Genomic DNA, 15,503 nt, shown 5'->3' with positions numbered 1-15,503 from the left:
GATTTAAAGACATTTTGTGCATTATATCATTGGTCATCCTGTTGACAATGTGCGATACGTCATCGGAATTAATGACTTCAATAATATCCGTCTATGGTTAATGAAATTCCATACCCAAGTGTAGATTTATTGTGTGTTCAGTTGAAAGAGTTTAACTATTCAATGAGAAATATTGAAATTAGATGCAGCAATCTTTTTTTTAATCTTTCATTCCAAAAAATTTAAAAGTTAAAATTTGGAAAAATGTTCGCATTTTACATTTGCGAATTTTTAAAGTATATACATTGGGGAGAGTTGGGAGGGATTGGGACACCTAGAATTATGCTTAAAGTTAACTGCTTTTTTTAAATTTCTGTTACACCAGATTAGAGATGTACTATTGAGCGATTTTGAACAACTGAAAAAAAAAACGTTTCTTTCCCGTTTTTTTTCTGGAACATTGGAAAAAAATGGAAAATTTGATTTTTTTTATGAATAAAAATAGGGTTTCTTAATTTTTCTTGGAACATACAAATGCAATCCAGGCATCTTCTTTTTCTGCTTGACAGAAATAGACATAAAGGTAAGTTTCATTAGAAAAAAATAGCCTTTTTGTTTTATAACTGAGAGCTTTCTGGGTCAAACACCAGAAATAAGTCAAATGGTTGGTTCAACCAATAATATTGGGTAAGGTGTGTCTACTCATAACAATTAGGTTTTCTATTTTAGATTGCATTTGAAACTTGAAATAATAATAGCAATCATTGACATTCAAACATGATTGATATTGTTTGAAAGAAAAATAAGTATGATCACTTGCAATGCATCTTTACTGTCTGAAAATGAAAGCTTTTGAAATTTGATTTTTTCCAATCCAGTTTAAGTCCAAATCAAAACTAAATTGGTTTTTCTTTATCTTTCCAACAGAAACCAAAAACAAAACTGAATAATGGTTTTGATAGCTGAACCAAAACTTAAACAGGAGTTTCAGTTAACTGTAGGGTCGTTGTACGCACAGCAAGTAGTCATAACAAAATTGAGTTATTGTAACCAAGTTGTTCTCTGTTTCGCATTTTGTTTAATAAATGAAATGTTTTAGGGTCATTTTATCAGGAACTATTTTTTAGAAAAATTCTGAATAAAAAAAAGAGACATATGAATCAAATATATGAAGAGCCAAACTTTAAAACGCAGGATCTCAGTTTGAACTCAACTGCAGATTCCCCTTCTGTTCTTAGCACGGCAGGGTATGCAATTTTTTTAAAAACTGATGTTTAATTTACTGCTATGTGAACTTATAATAATTAAATTCTGTATTTTTTCAAAACTTTTTACGTAAGTTTAAGTTTTGTTCTGTGTTATGTAAAAGTTAGTTGAGTTTTGCTCAATGGAATGTAAAAGTTAATAAAACAGATGTTAGGGTCCCCCCCTTAAAAAAAACGAAAGACGATTTTTCAAGTTGCACACCCTCTTACATTTTTCCTTTTAGGTCAAAAAGTAAAAAACATTTCATACAATTTGAACAATGGCAACCTGTGCTGACATGCGCCTGAAAGGGTGAGCCAAGACTGTGTACTAGACCAAATCCAAAAAATATTTTTTTGGAAGATTGAAACTTCATGTTTATAAAACGTTGCCTCCAGCTGCACATGTACAACAAAAATATTTAACCAAATCAAAACATATTTAGGTGTCGAGCGATCCTAAAATTTGTAATTTTCTTGAAAACATTGATTTAATTTCTCTATATTTTTTAAAATGTAAGGTAAATTATAAGAAGTTATCAAGATAAAAAATATAATGAATAGAGTCGATAATAGCGTTAAATAGCAGTTTTTGCTCTCATGCGATATTTAAGTCTCCCACATGGTACTCAAAATATGGATCTTTTCAACTTTAAGTTAAATTTTTCATTTTAAACATATTTTTTTTAATTATTCGTTTGCAAATGTTGATTTGAAAATTTGTTCGCTAATAACTTTTGAACTTGAAATTTTATTTTTTAAATTTATGTGTAATTTCTTAAAAGGTAAATAAAAAAAAATCAATTTTTTGAAGAAAATTATAAATCTTAGGCTTCCTGATAGGCACCTAAATATTTTTTGATTTGGATAAATATTTTTGTGGCCCATATGAGGCTATATAGAGGCAACGTTTTTTACAAACATGAAATTTCAAACTTCCAAAAAAAAAAATCTTATTTGGCCTAGTAAACAGGGCTGGTTTACACTTTCAGGCACAAGTCGGCACAGGTAGCCGTTGTTTAAATTATATGAAACTGTTTTAACATTTGTTTTGATCTAAAGGAAAAATATAATAGGATATGCAACTTGAAAAAACGACTTTCATTTTTTAGGGCACTCTAATAAATAAATAAATAAATATATAATTGATATTATTGAGGTAATTTTGTGGAAAACATTTCATTTTTTGGGCAAAAAGCATTCAATATTTTTTGATCTATATATATATATATATATATATATATATATATATATATATATATATATATATATATATATGCAAATTTTATTATCCTAAAACAACTTGCATTATCAAAGTTAGACAGTATTTTAACATACAAGAAGGGGGTGGGGGAAGAAGGAAATAGCATCAGAATTTAAGTATGAAATCTACTAATTTTATGACATTTTGATGAAAAGTTTAAAAATTAAATTTTTTAATTTTTCCAAATCAGAAATAAACTTCTTTGGAAAAAAAGCAACTTCCCTCCCCCCCCCCCCAAATTTTCCAGTTTTTTTCGGACTGTTTTCATCTCTACACCAGATGCAAAAAATGTATTCTGTATTTGATGCAGTAAATAATTGTAGCTGCAGGATTCTATAAAATTAATTTCAGAAAAGACTTTCACACCACCAAAAGTAAATAAATACATCTTTTTCAATATAAATTCTCAATCTCATTCATTTACATTTCCATAATTGATTTTGATGTTTCATATATTTCATAATATAACTTTTGTAGAGTAGCAGTTAATTTACGCCTAAAATGTAGCACGCTTATAGCTATAAGCCATTTTATTGAAATGTTGATTAAAGAGAGAGATATGCTAGTATGAGCTGAGTTAGATCATATACCTTTTCTTAATATTTGAGAAAGAATAATTATGCTTGATTGTACTATTTTTTGATAACAGGTATTATTGCAAAGTTTCCCTGACAAAAACGGTTGGTAGCAGAGAAATATTTCTAATTTGATGGAGACTTATTATTTAAGCATTAGGGGGACATTGCCCTCTGCTCACCAATTTCAGTTCACCACCTACGGCGACTCGGTTGGTAAAAAAACTGGCAATTTATAACCAACTTTGGAGACCGAATTGGCTAAAAGAAAATCAAGAGCAAAAGAAAGTAAATTAACATTTTAAAATGTCTCTGCTAATAAGTCGCAAAAGCCTGGCTTTCGAGGCCACATTCGAATTTAATTCCCAGTGGTTCTCAAAGAGATGATGCTTTAGACATACATACAGAAGCCTATAAACCTTAATACAAGAGACTTGCCGTCACAGCGGCCAAATTTGTCACCTCAGTTTCGCCGCCTATGGCTGCGGGTTGGTGTATTGTCTGTTTTCTACGAGAAGGCACTTGACTCCTCCCTCGTCACATGGTATCCGATGATTCTATTTCGCTGTTTTTGGCAGAAGGTATATTCGGATCATAGCATTTGCTGTAAAAGCAGCAGTTTTAAAATGTAAGAATAACTAAAATGGCAACAGACAAGTGAAGCAAGTGATGCAAAGGACAATAAGACTTTTTCTCACATTAAAATGCACAGCCAAGTTAAGGATGTCTGGTTTTGTCGCTTTTAGTAGCGCATGGATTGCTTACCCAACCAGGGGGTAAAAAGGAACTCTGTGTTCGAGGAGGCGTGGCAAAGTGCCTTCTCGTGAAAAAAGGAACAATACACCGCTTTCGGCACTGTTAGGGGACTTATGTCTCCTTCTTGCTGCCAGCGGCGGTACATTGATGATTATTTAATCTCCTTCTCACCACAGCACATCAAACTGCGAATCCCTCTTAAACCACTAGAACTCCTCTAACCTGAGGAAAGAATTATTGGAAAGACTCTAGCTGTTTTCGGAGGTTTTGGTAGGGAGAGAAAGTGGCTGAGAATCGATGTTTTTAATTAATGTATCTGTTATTTGAAGCTGTAAAAAGGTGAAACTGGGTGAATGAGGCTTCTCGAAAAATTACAAATGTTTCGGTACCTGGATCGACTCTCAACTTGCTTCTGTTCTCGAGATGGTAAGGTCACAGACAGACACAAATACAAGCAGACTCCCACAGATTTTAATAACAGTAAGATAATGTTAGATAAAATAGATTTCATCAATATTATATAAACTTTACTGCATGAAGATAAATTATCTTTGTCATTTTAGGTAATATTTTTGAAATTTATGCATGTATTTTAACCTTCAAATGCATATCTCATGCCACCCTTATGTAAGAGGAATGGGATATTTTTATAGGTAATTTAATAGTTTTTACAACTAATACTGCAATAACTGCCACCAAAAATATAGTATATTTTAAACATGTTAAAAAGTTTTAATTAGTTGTTCTGAAATTTCCAGTGTTGTAGCAGTAGAAAATAAAGAATATTTTTGTTAAAATTGTCTTATCCCTCCCAACTTAGTGGCTACAGAATGGATGTGAAATTAAATTAAATGTATTATTGAAGGTTACAGCACCACCCTGGGATTTAAGTAATTTCTCTACGTAAGCTCCATAATGTTAATGAATTTGAAGAGTAGAACTTTAGAAAAGAGTATGTTTGTTAACCAAAAATACCATTTTTTGTCATAAATTTGTTTTACTTTTGATTAACCTTTGAATGATAGAACAATAAGTACTATTATTAACAATGAGCGGATTTAAATATTGATGCACATTGTTCTTTTATGTCAGACACACAACATTATTATCCATACCATTATCTTAACCACTTCTGAAAAGTCAACTTACAATTCAAAAACCATATACAGCATCCCTTCTGAACTATAAGTTTCTAACAATTCAACTATATGTGGATGTTTCAACATGTGGCATATTGTGGCTTCTCGTTTTAAATCTAGAAGAGAAACAAAGTTAAATATTTAGCGTTCAATTTTTATCTTAACACAGCATACTAAAAAATATATATAAAACTTAAAAAAAACAAAAAAAACTAATTTTTAATTTATTGCATGAAAATGTATGAGTTTCAAGGAAAAAGGGGTAAAATTTAATATTGAACTAGCCGCCTGGGCGGCTAGATCTGCTTTTTTTACTCAGTGCAACTAACCACAGCATTCTTGCTTTTTCTACCGTTAAAATTTACAACAAAATAGGATTTTACGGTAAAAAGTACTGCCAACATAAATAAAGTTAACAATTGTTCCTGCTTCTCAAATAACGAATGTCTATAGAAAAAAGCTCACAAGCTTAGTTTCACTGAACTAAATGAAGCACTTGACATTTCCTCTTTGTCCGTCTTCACTAGGTGGTGAGAGCCGAGTAAAAAAATATTGGGCCCAAGGACACAAAAGTATTTTGAAAAACTTTATGGTGCATTAATTTCTAAAATTTCATGTTTTTTCTGACATGAGGCACGTTGTGGGTTTTCTGGTTTTGCAAGGTTAGGCCCAAGCCCAAAGACGTTAATGCATTTCTCAACGTTTTAAAGACCAGAGGCTGGCGGTTTGCTTGGAAATTTGATCTAAATTTTCTTAAACCTGTTTCGTATTCTCCAATACCAACAACTACCATAACTCATACCTTACACTTCACCAGAAAAATTATTGATGCCACCAGAAGGCCTTTCACTAAGATTATAACCAAACATAATAAACAGCAACGGCCAATCAAATGAACCTTATAGACCACCACTAAAGACATCACAACTCTCAGCCAACCAATTTCTCCTCCAAAGGTAATCATTATAAAAGCCAGTTTGCTAAAGAGAGTCACATGTAGTACCCTATCAAAAAGTTTTGACAGTCAATATAAACAACATCTGCAAAATTTTTTGTTGTCTACAGCCACGGTAACCTTGTCTTAGAAATGCAAGAAATTAGTTTCACAGGACACACTCCTCGTAAAGCTATGTCGTAAAGCCGGAAATTAACCATCTGTCTCCAGTGTATTCATCATCATAATTTTGATACGACACAATATTTCAACTTCTTGTTCCATTTATACAATGTTTCTAACATTCGATCTTTTTTTTTTTAAAAATCGAAGAGGAATCAGAACAATCAATGGAAGGCATTATTCGTCTACACTATGTTCATCACCAGCAACATAAGATAGGCTGAAAATATTCTTCAGATTGCTTCAAAGGCACCCCACATGCCTTCAGTCAAAACGTAAACTTACTGAAATCGAAAATATTAAAAGACCAAGATGCTCTGCTCTTAAGGTACAAAAGTAATCACAATTAATGTGAATTTAAGGGGAAAATTTTCATTCAAAATTGAAGATATTTTGAATAAACATATAATTACATTATAAGGTAGGTGCGGGCATTAAGGCCTGTTGGCTAATAAGGCCTAAACTACAAAAATAAAATTTAAAATGTTCGTATCCACTCAAGGACGCACTCGTAGATCGCTAAAACTCATAGATGGCACTTCACACTGGTTGCGACATGTTGCAACCATTGCAACGCGATTTGTTTGCGCGGAGCGGTTGTGCAACACGAATAATAAACAAGCTGATGTGTGCATCACATGACTTCCTTTTACTCCAATTCAATGTCATTTCCCCATTACTGGCAATTTTAATGTGACAGATTTAAAAAAAAAATGGCCAAATTTGTCAACCAAGTTGGCGACCAAAAGACTGGTGATATATCGCCAAGTGCCCGCCAAATAATAAGACTACTTGAGTTTACATCGAAATTAACAATGACTCCCCCCCCCCAAAGGGACAAAAGACCCCTTTAGAAACACCCGAATGCAACCAAAAAGGGGAGGTGCACAACTAGACCCCACTAGTAGTCTACGTACCAAATTTCAACTTTCTAGGCCTTACCATTCTTGAGTTATGCAACATACATACGCACATACAGACGTCACGAGAAAATTTGTTGTACGGGAATCGTCATTATGTATATTTTGCGTGTCTATACATTCTTAGTCACTTATCCACATGTGGTCGAGTCGAAAAAAAACTCAATATTCATTCGGGGGTGAGCAAAATGGAAATTAAGGTCAATTTTTGAGTGAAAATTTTTTCGCGAATACAATACTTTCTTTTTTGTAAAAGGAAGTAAAAATCGTCCGACTACAGTTTTTTGTTGTTAATGCTTCTATTGATCTTTGATGTCTGAATTATATATATAAACCAATTATTGTACTTTTGAGTATTTCTTTGCACATGATGTCAGTGGCTAATAAGGCCTACCAAATTTGATTGTAGGCCTTATTATACTCCTTTGTTTTTGCAATGATGTTTGTCCGCTTTACATCTTATTTTAACTCTTCCTCAATATATAATAGCTGTTTATAAGTAGTTACGACTATTTACTAATTGGTTCAGGGTTCTAGTAGTACAACAAGCAGACCTTCTGAAAAATTTTAACACACAGTTTACAGTTCTAGTTCGGACGATGAAAAAGACAATGTGTGGCTCTCTCCATTAAAAAGTAGAGCATTTCAGGAGCATATGCCTACACCAGAGAAACTTATCCAAAAAAAAAAAAAAAAAAACGCACAAATTTTTGAAGAAAAGCCATTAATTATCAGAGAAACCCAGTCATCAAAGACTTGTTCGACAGAAACAAGAAAGAAAAGAAAAAAGACTTAAACCCTCAATGAAGAAATGATACTAAAGAAAACGATGCTATTTGGTACTATCGCACACTTGTGAGAGGATAAGATGAATGACATGAGACTATATCTAAAACGCAGCAAATGGTATCATAAGGAATGCGTTGGTGTGACAGTCCATGACAAAGATAGTTTTGAGTGCCCTGACGGTTGTTTTTTTTTATCTCAATTATCATTGTTAGAAGCTTGTTTTGATTATTTCAGAGTGTTAAAGTTATTAGGCCTTATTATCCTACCATAGTATAGTAAGGCCTAATGACTAAGTTTTAAAAAATGTTTTATTTCATGCTTGTTCGCTACAAAACTGGTGATTTTTTTGTTAGTTTCTTGTAGTAATTGATCTGTATGTTTAATTAATATTACAATTTGTTGATTCGGATACAAAGTTTTAATTTTATTTTAAATCTCTCTTAGGTAGGCCTTATATATTCATTAGTTCTACATTAGACTATGAACAATAAATTCATAAAATGTTGGAGAAATATTTTCCTTATGAATAAATATTATTTTTAACATGCTATGTAATGCAGTTGAAACAAAAGCTTGATTGCTTTGCAGCTGCTCTATGTTCTAACAAAGAAATAAAAATAAGCCATAATTTTAAGGTTGAACCAACGCAGACAAGAGAGATTGCTTACCTTCTGTACTAAGACCAGGGTAAGAAGTAAACTTAGCAACATCAACAATTTTAACAGCAAATTGTTGACCAGAATTTTTATGGATGCATCTTCGAACTAAACTAAATGGGCCTCTGAAAAAGATAAATACACAAAATTATACATTTTGAAAATTCCTTGCATGAAGAACAATAAAAATTTCAGAAAAACTAAAAAAGCAATACTTGTTTTCAAGCATAAAAGTTAAATTAAAAGTAAACAACCAGTCCGTTAATTGAGCATAAAACGACTTTTGAATGAGAGCCAATTTATGTGTAATGTGTTTTAACATCAAAACTAGATCCGAGATCGATAATTAATAAGTAGTAAAACTACACATAAACATTCCTCTGTTAGGTGGTAACAACGCACCAAAGATGCATTTTGAAGAGGAGTAAAAATTCTACATTACAATGGAATTAAACAACTGTTACTTCACATAAGTTCTACTTAAAATTTTGATGAAAAAAAAAATGAAATATTTAGATTGAATTTAAATTAACGTAAAATTTTTAACTGGAACAAAACCATCATTTTGAGCCTCTTAAGCTGGCGCCATGAATTCTACCACTCATATTATGCTTATAATTTTGACTTTTAGCATCAGATGAAGAGCTATTCATATTAAAGAATAAGAGCTTAGATTTGCAAATGACAACTACTATCGGCGATCGGTCAACTGCTGAAGATCTTAACCAATCACTTTACTGCGCTGACGGAGAAAGACAGATACCTAAACACTTATTGGTCAAGGGCTTTTGCTGGTTGAAAGCTTCGGATTGTGTGTTCAGACTCGAGTTTTTTTTTTTTTTTTTTTTCATAAACCAAAAAATATAATGAAACTGTTAGATTATGACTGAAGTAATTTAAAACAGAGAAATTGGGGCTCAACGTTACCCTGAAGGACTGTATACGAATTATGGAAGGGTACAGATGTAAAGCCGAAGAGGAAGCCAGGTGATAAAAAAATAACAGATACAAGATTTACACGAAAAGAAAGTTCGACGGATTCAGTAACGAGTCAATTCAAATAAAGAACAAGTCTACAAAAATGAAGAGTAACTGATGAGGACGAAATCGTCTATCCAAATAAATATCTAAAATATCGGAGTTCCTGCGGCAAAACAAAGGAGCCGTTCATAACTGATGTCACGCTTTGACGTGGAAGGGGGTCATAAAATTGTGACAGTTTGGGACAAAGAGGAGGGAGGGAGAACAAGAAGTGTGACATATCAGGCATTTTTTATAGCAATATGCTTTGTGACATGTGGCAAAAGGGGGGAGGGGGGTAAGGCAAAGTGCGACACTTAGTAAAACATCAAAGGACTCACATGTTTTTAAATTAGCTTCGAATGCAATATTTTTCCGTTTTATGATATTTCTTAACTTTTAGTCTCCAACTAAGGTAGTGAGAAGCAAAGGGATGTAAGTGCCAAAATTAAAAAAATTAAGATAACTAGTGCAAATCTTAGGAGAATCTCTTCTCTGTTACGGAGCAGGAGATGGTACTAGTAACCGTGGCAGGTGCTGCTATACAGAAAAATTTAGATAAAAAGTTCAATGAAAGTTTATCTAGGATTTGTTCTTTGAAAGCATTTTACTCAAAACTTTAAAAAGTCCACTTACATCCCTTTGCTTCTCACTGCCTCAAATCATATGCATATTAAAAAACTAAAGTTGGAAAGCATTCAACTCAAAATAAATTATAAATACATAAATAAAAACATTCCAATTCGTTTTTTAGAAGAAATCCAAGTTACTTTTAACAAGGTAATACTTTTTTAAAGGCGAAGAAAATTTATCGTTTTAAATTCGACAAAGAAAGCTTTAAAAAGTACGCACTTAATATTCTGTTAAAACACACGTTCCGTATCAAAATGTAAAATATAGAATGTAGCAAACGACATACATTACAATGCCAATTTTTTAAGCGATCGAGCTTGTTAAATTATATGATGCGTAACGGTAGAAAAAGTCCAGAGATCAAAATAAACTCGTATAATTGGCGAAAATAACAAGATTTAGTCCGAAGAAAACTCCCAAGAATCAGTTTCAAAATTTGGCGCAGACATAAATAAACTGCGGGAGGTTCTCATTTCTCATTCAATTATATTTTGATGACAGTTTCGCGACATAAGACATATTATGAAAGGAATTTCGGTTCTGAAAGCTGAGGGAGAGGAACGGGTAGTAAATTATTTCGTAGAAACGGTAAATTTGTTTCGGGTAGAAAAATACGGTCGTTTCTGAGTCTTGAAAGTGTTTTATATTATCCATCCTCTTGAGAGATTTTAATAAAATTAAGAACGAAATTGTCGCAATTTCAGAAGAATAAGTAAATGGTTCTCCAAGAACTTGTTTTCAGAAATGTCGGAGAATTTTATTGAACGAAAAAAAAAAAAAAAAGGAAACAATAAAGGAGCTCTCTTCACAATATTCGTCTGCTAACTCATTTTAAAGCAGTTGAAATATTTTTTTTTACAGTGTGTTTATCCAATGTGTTCGAAAAAATATAATTTTACAATACCAAAAAAAAAAATAAATAAATAAAATAAAAAAAAAAAATAAAAAATTCGTACATCAAAAATCCGAAAGCACATTTCGAAGCTCTCTCAGCCGACGGTGTATTTTAAAGAAGTTCATTTACTTTTTTTCTGATTAATTACTGTAAAACAGAGTACATACAGCTTTCTACATTTTTTCCTTTAAGTAATTAACAGTTAATTTTTGTTGAAAAATCTAATTACACATTTTAGCGTTAGGAACTGTGTTGTATGTTAATACATACATATTGTATAATCACTTTGTTGGAATGAACGGCATGATATTTAACTGTTATTAGACTAAATGGTATACTATTATCCTAATCGCTATTTTCTTGCTTATTTTCGAAAATCCGAACAATTCGGAATTCTGCACAACCTGTGGTCCCAATTAGTTTGGAGTTTTGACGCTCGATTGTAATACTACAATAATAATGTAGCTTCGGCTTGAAAAAAAAAGTTCCGTTTCTAGATCCCGAAAGACTTTTAAATAATAATAATAATTATTCTTATTATTTTTGAGAAGTCTTTTAAATTTTCTTAATTTTCATAGAGAAAGAAAGACAGAGACAGAGAGAGAAAGATTTCCGCGCAAAATGCTTTCATATTCATGTGCCAAGGTATGTAAGTACATTCCCCTCTAATTAATTACTGTTATTTAACAATGTTTGTCAACAAAATAACGTCATTTAACTCTTTAAGGACTATTATGGGACATATATGTCGCCTAAGTTCAAGTTTATGTTATTAATCATTGAATACAAACAATTAATTAATACAATTTTTTTTCATGTGATACACATAATCGGGCTCACGGTGTTTTGCATGCAGGGGAATGTAGGGCAAAGTTGAAGTGTCTTTCATTAACTCATACATTTGATCAAAAATAAATAAATATATAAATAAAGTAAAAATAACAATAGTCAAATAGATAGCATTTCATTAGAAAAAAAATTCCTTTTTCAATTTGCCATATGAAAAAAAAAGTGAAAAATTTCCTGTTTATTTTTTAAAGGGACAAATTTACTGACAAAAATTAAAAATGTTTCAATGTAATTTGTTCATTTTGAAAAATCTAAGTTATCCTAGCTTTGCCACACCTTCTCCTACTTTTTTTTTTTTTTTTTTTTTTGCCACCGCAAACTTTGATATTCAGAACTTAATAATATTGTTTAACTAATTTATTTATTATTAACTTAACATAGAAATAAATAAACACAACACAAAGACTGTTCCGCAGTATCGCTGCATCAAAAATGCGATATTCTTGGAAAATTTTTCCAATTATGTACATCATACTAAAATCTCGGTTAAGCAGAAAATAACAAACATGACGGTGCGATAGTGCAGACTAAATTTACAAACACGATTGCACCTGAACATGACAAAAAAAAAAAAAAAAAAAATTTAAAAATACATAAATAAATGAATGACATTTACGACAGCAGCACGATCGGCAATCCAAAAGTACAGCATGGTGGAACGCATAAAAGAACGTTGGCCAGCTTATAAAGAAAATTCAGCGTTCCCTGGCTCATATTTTATTCATCATCTGAAAATAGTCAAAAACGTGATCTACTCCAGCACAATGGACTCGGCATATTTAAAGTCACTCTTGTAATCCGAGTGTTTCCGCTTCTGCGATGCTACCCTGAATGCACTGTACTTTATCACCACTATTTTGTTACCGAATTTCCGTCTTTTCTAAGATTAAATAGGAAAAAGTATTCGTTTTAAAACACACCAAAGGCTCTCTCCAAGAAAAAAAAAGAATAAAAACCAACTTCAGTGTGTAATGCATTTCTGCATTGTTAAAAACACAGAATGCGCGTCCTCTTATGCAGCAGGCCTCAAATGTACGATTGTAGTTCGGGACGAAAAAGCTTCGAGGTCTGTTTGGAAACGTGACTCGGCTAACAAGAAGGCAAACCGAAAACGAATTTTCAGGAATAATCAACAAAAGCTGCTGTATAATGGCACACAGATTACGGAAAGTGGCCTCATCTTACAAACCAAGGAGGAATAAAAAGGTTTTGTTACATTATTTATTTATTTATTGCACTGGTCCTAATTTCCGCGTTACAGTAAGTATCTTAGACAATGAAGGTAATTCTAACGCTAAATGAATACTGCTTGAAAGAAAAGGGAAAACAACGGATATATAAATACAGAACTGAAAATCTTTAAAGTATAGGTTTCATTTCATTTATTTTGTGGTTCCATCATTCGAAAAATGTATTACTCTTTTACGAAAAACAGGACCTAGCACACTTTTGGCAAAAAAAAAAAAATTAAAATTACATTTTATCAAACAAATAGTCAGATAGCACATAAGACACCAGTCTTTAACAAATGCAATGAAATGTATTCAAGAAAAGTAACCCCCCCCCCGTTTTTTAGACATCATTTGAATTCTAATAAAACACACGTTCTTGGAAAAAAAATCAGCTGATTAAAACGCAGGAGATAGTCAAGTTCACAAACCTAACATAAATCTTAAAAAAAGAAAAAAAAATATGTTAAATAACTATGAACTAATTTCGCAAGGGGGGGGGGGGGTGGCTCTTGCCATTTTCGGCAAGAATGACGAGAGTAAAATAAAAGAGTTCCCTTAGGGACGGTTATTCATGAAAGAGATTTGTCATTTCAAACTTTTGTGATGTTGGTGGCGAAACAAAAAACCTTGACTGAGATTTATTGAAGACATTTGCGTCAATATTGAACGCCAAACAATAACTTCCTGGAAAAATCCCAATAAATTCCTTCAAAAAATCCTTCGCATCAGATACAATGAAACGGTAAATTAATAAATTATCAGTAAGTATTGCGTTGGAAAAATATGGAAAATTAAAGTTAGAAATCTGCAAAGACAGATTAATGTAACGAGTCTTTTCGTTAGACATTGCAAGAGAATTTGGAGTCTTGTGGCTCTCATAAGTTGAGCTACGACTTTGATAATGTTTACCTCTGATTCGGGTAATAGAGAACGGTAATTGGCACTGGATTGAGTTCAGTTACTTTCGTAGTAATTTTTCAAAATGTTCCACCTCACACTGTAAAAACAGTTAAGAAATGTTCCAGGAAAATAATGGGCATCAGCTAATGTGCCCAACTTCTACCAGAACATATCTTGTAAAAAACCGCTAAAATCTTGTTTCCGCTAAAATCCAGTAACCTTTCTAAGCTTATCCTGGAAGCCTCCTGAAGAATTCAGAAATTTTCCCGTTTAAAAGCCCCCCCCCCCCCCACTCCCAAGTAGTGTCTCTGGAACCTTCAGAGTTAACTTAAGTAGATACAATATAATAGCTTGGCACCTTCCTGGTTTATCAAGAAAATTTCCAAAGCAGTATTGCAAGCATGGCCAAAGCTAAGACAGAATTGCAAGTAAGTATCAAGAATGTAACTCGCCTGTAATTCTTGAGAAGCTACGGAATGTAGAGACTTATTCACTCTTTTTGGGAGCTTAAGTCTGGTCGGGCCGCACTCGAAGTGAAGCCGATAAAGTTAATAAAAAAATCTTTAAATCTTTAAACTGGGAGCTAAAAACATTTTTCACAACAATGAGACGTCTGCATGCGTGCAACTTGTAGCAATTCAGGAAGCTTTTTGAAAATGATTGATTTTTCCAAGAAGTGGATATAAACCAGTGAAATCGTGAAACGTTACAAAGAAATAACCAGCAACTTTTCGGATTTTTTTTTACAGTGCAAATCCGCGCCTATAACAAGTTCCTTTTTCGTTACATTAAAAAAAAAAAAACGAGTCACACTGTCAAGGTCATAGCTCAACTATTCAGAGCCGCATTATATTATTTCTTAAAAAAAACTATGAACACAAAGGCAAAGGCTGGTCGCTTCATGCAATTCTTGAGAATATTTACCAAGGGCAATGCCGTTAGTCTTTATTAACATAAATATGAACTTTTTCTTCCTATTAATTCCAAAATATGCAAACAAACAATTTTCGATACGACTGTAGTTGAAATAAAATCTATTAATGCTTCAGAATGTTTGTACATTAAAAAGCAAGGTAGCTAGCTAAATTGGATTTATAAGGCAATCAGCGTCCGGTGAAGCATAAAATTGCAGTATACATTTCTTGCCACAAAATGCAGCCGGAGCAAAGAGCGTGAAACGGGCACGCTCCCTTAAGCAAGGTTATTTACAAAATACTAAATGCTTTATAAACGATTATGTTAAAATAATTACACCATGAAATGTAGCGTAATTTTTTCCCTTCTTAACCTATTGGTGGAAGTGACATGTTTAAATCGCGCAAACCGTCAGAATTCACTGTATTTTCTAATTTTTGATTCCTATGGATTTTTAAGGCTGATTCCAGAAATGAGTTATTTTTCTTTCACGTCAGATTTTTTTTTTCAATCGCAAAATTTTCCAAAACAAAAAGGGAAAAAAAGAAAGAGGTATTGGTTTGTACAGACATGCCATGCCTCATAAAAAATAACTTAAGAAATGATTTTAAAGTACATTG

The 15,503-nt window shown here is 32.4% G+C and overlaps 1 protein-coding gene across 1 annotated transcript in view; it reads right to left on the bottom strand.

Annotated features, from left to right (window-relative positions):
• The window catches only part of LOC129231130 (peripheral plasma membrane protein CASK-like), a 222,412-nt gene that overhangs the window by 125,417 nt on the left and 81,492 nt on the right, over nt 1-15,503 (bottom strand). Inside the window, exons 4-5 of the mRNA XM_054865377.1 lie at nt 8,452-8,564; nt 4,968-5,073 (exon numbers count right to left, since the gene is read on the bottom strand). Coding sequence (XP_054721352.1) covers nt 4,968-5,073; nt 8,452-8,564 — 219 coding nt within the window. The remainder of the gene's footprint in view (nt 1-4,967; nt 5,074-8,451; nt 8,565-15,503) is intronic.

This window comes from Uloborus diversus, chromosome 10, assembly GCF_026930045.1.
Source record: "Uloborus diversus isolate 005 chromosome 10, Udiv.v.3.1, whole genome shotgun sequence".
NCBI lineage: Eukaryota > Metazoa > Arthropoda > Arachnida > Araneae > Uloboridae > Uloborus > Uloborus diversus.
The sequence above is the reverse complement of the archived record's forward strand: the minus strand, read 5'-3'. Positions and strand labels throughout refer to the sequence as shown.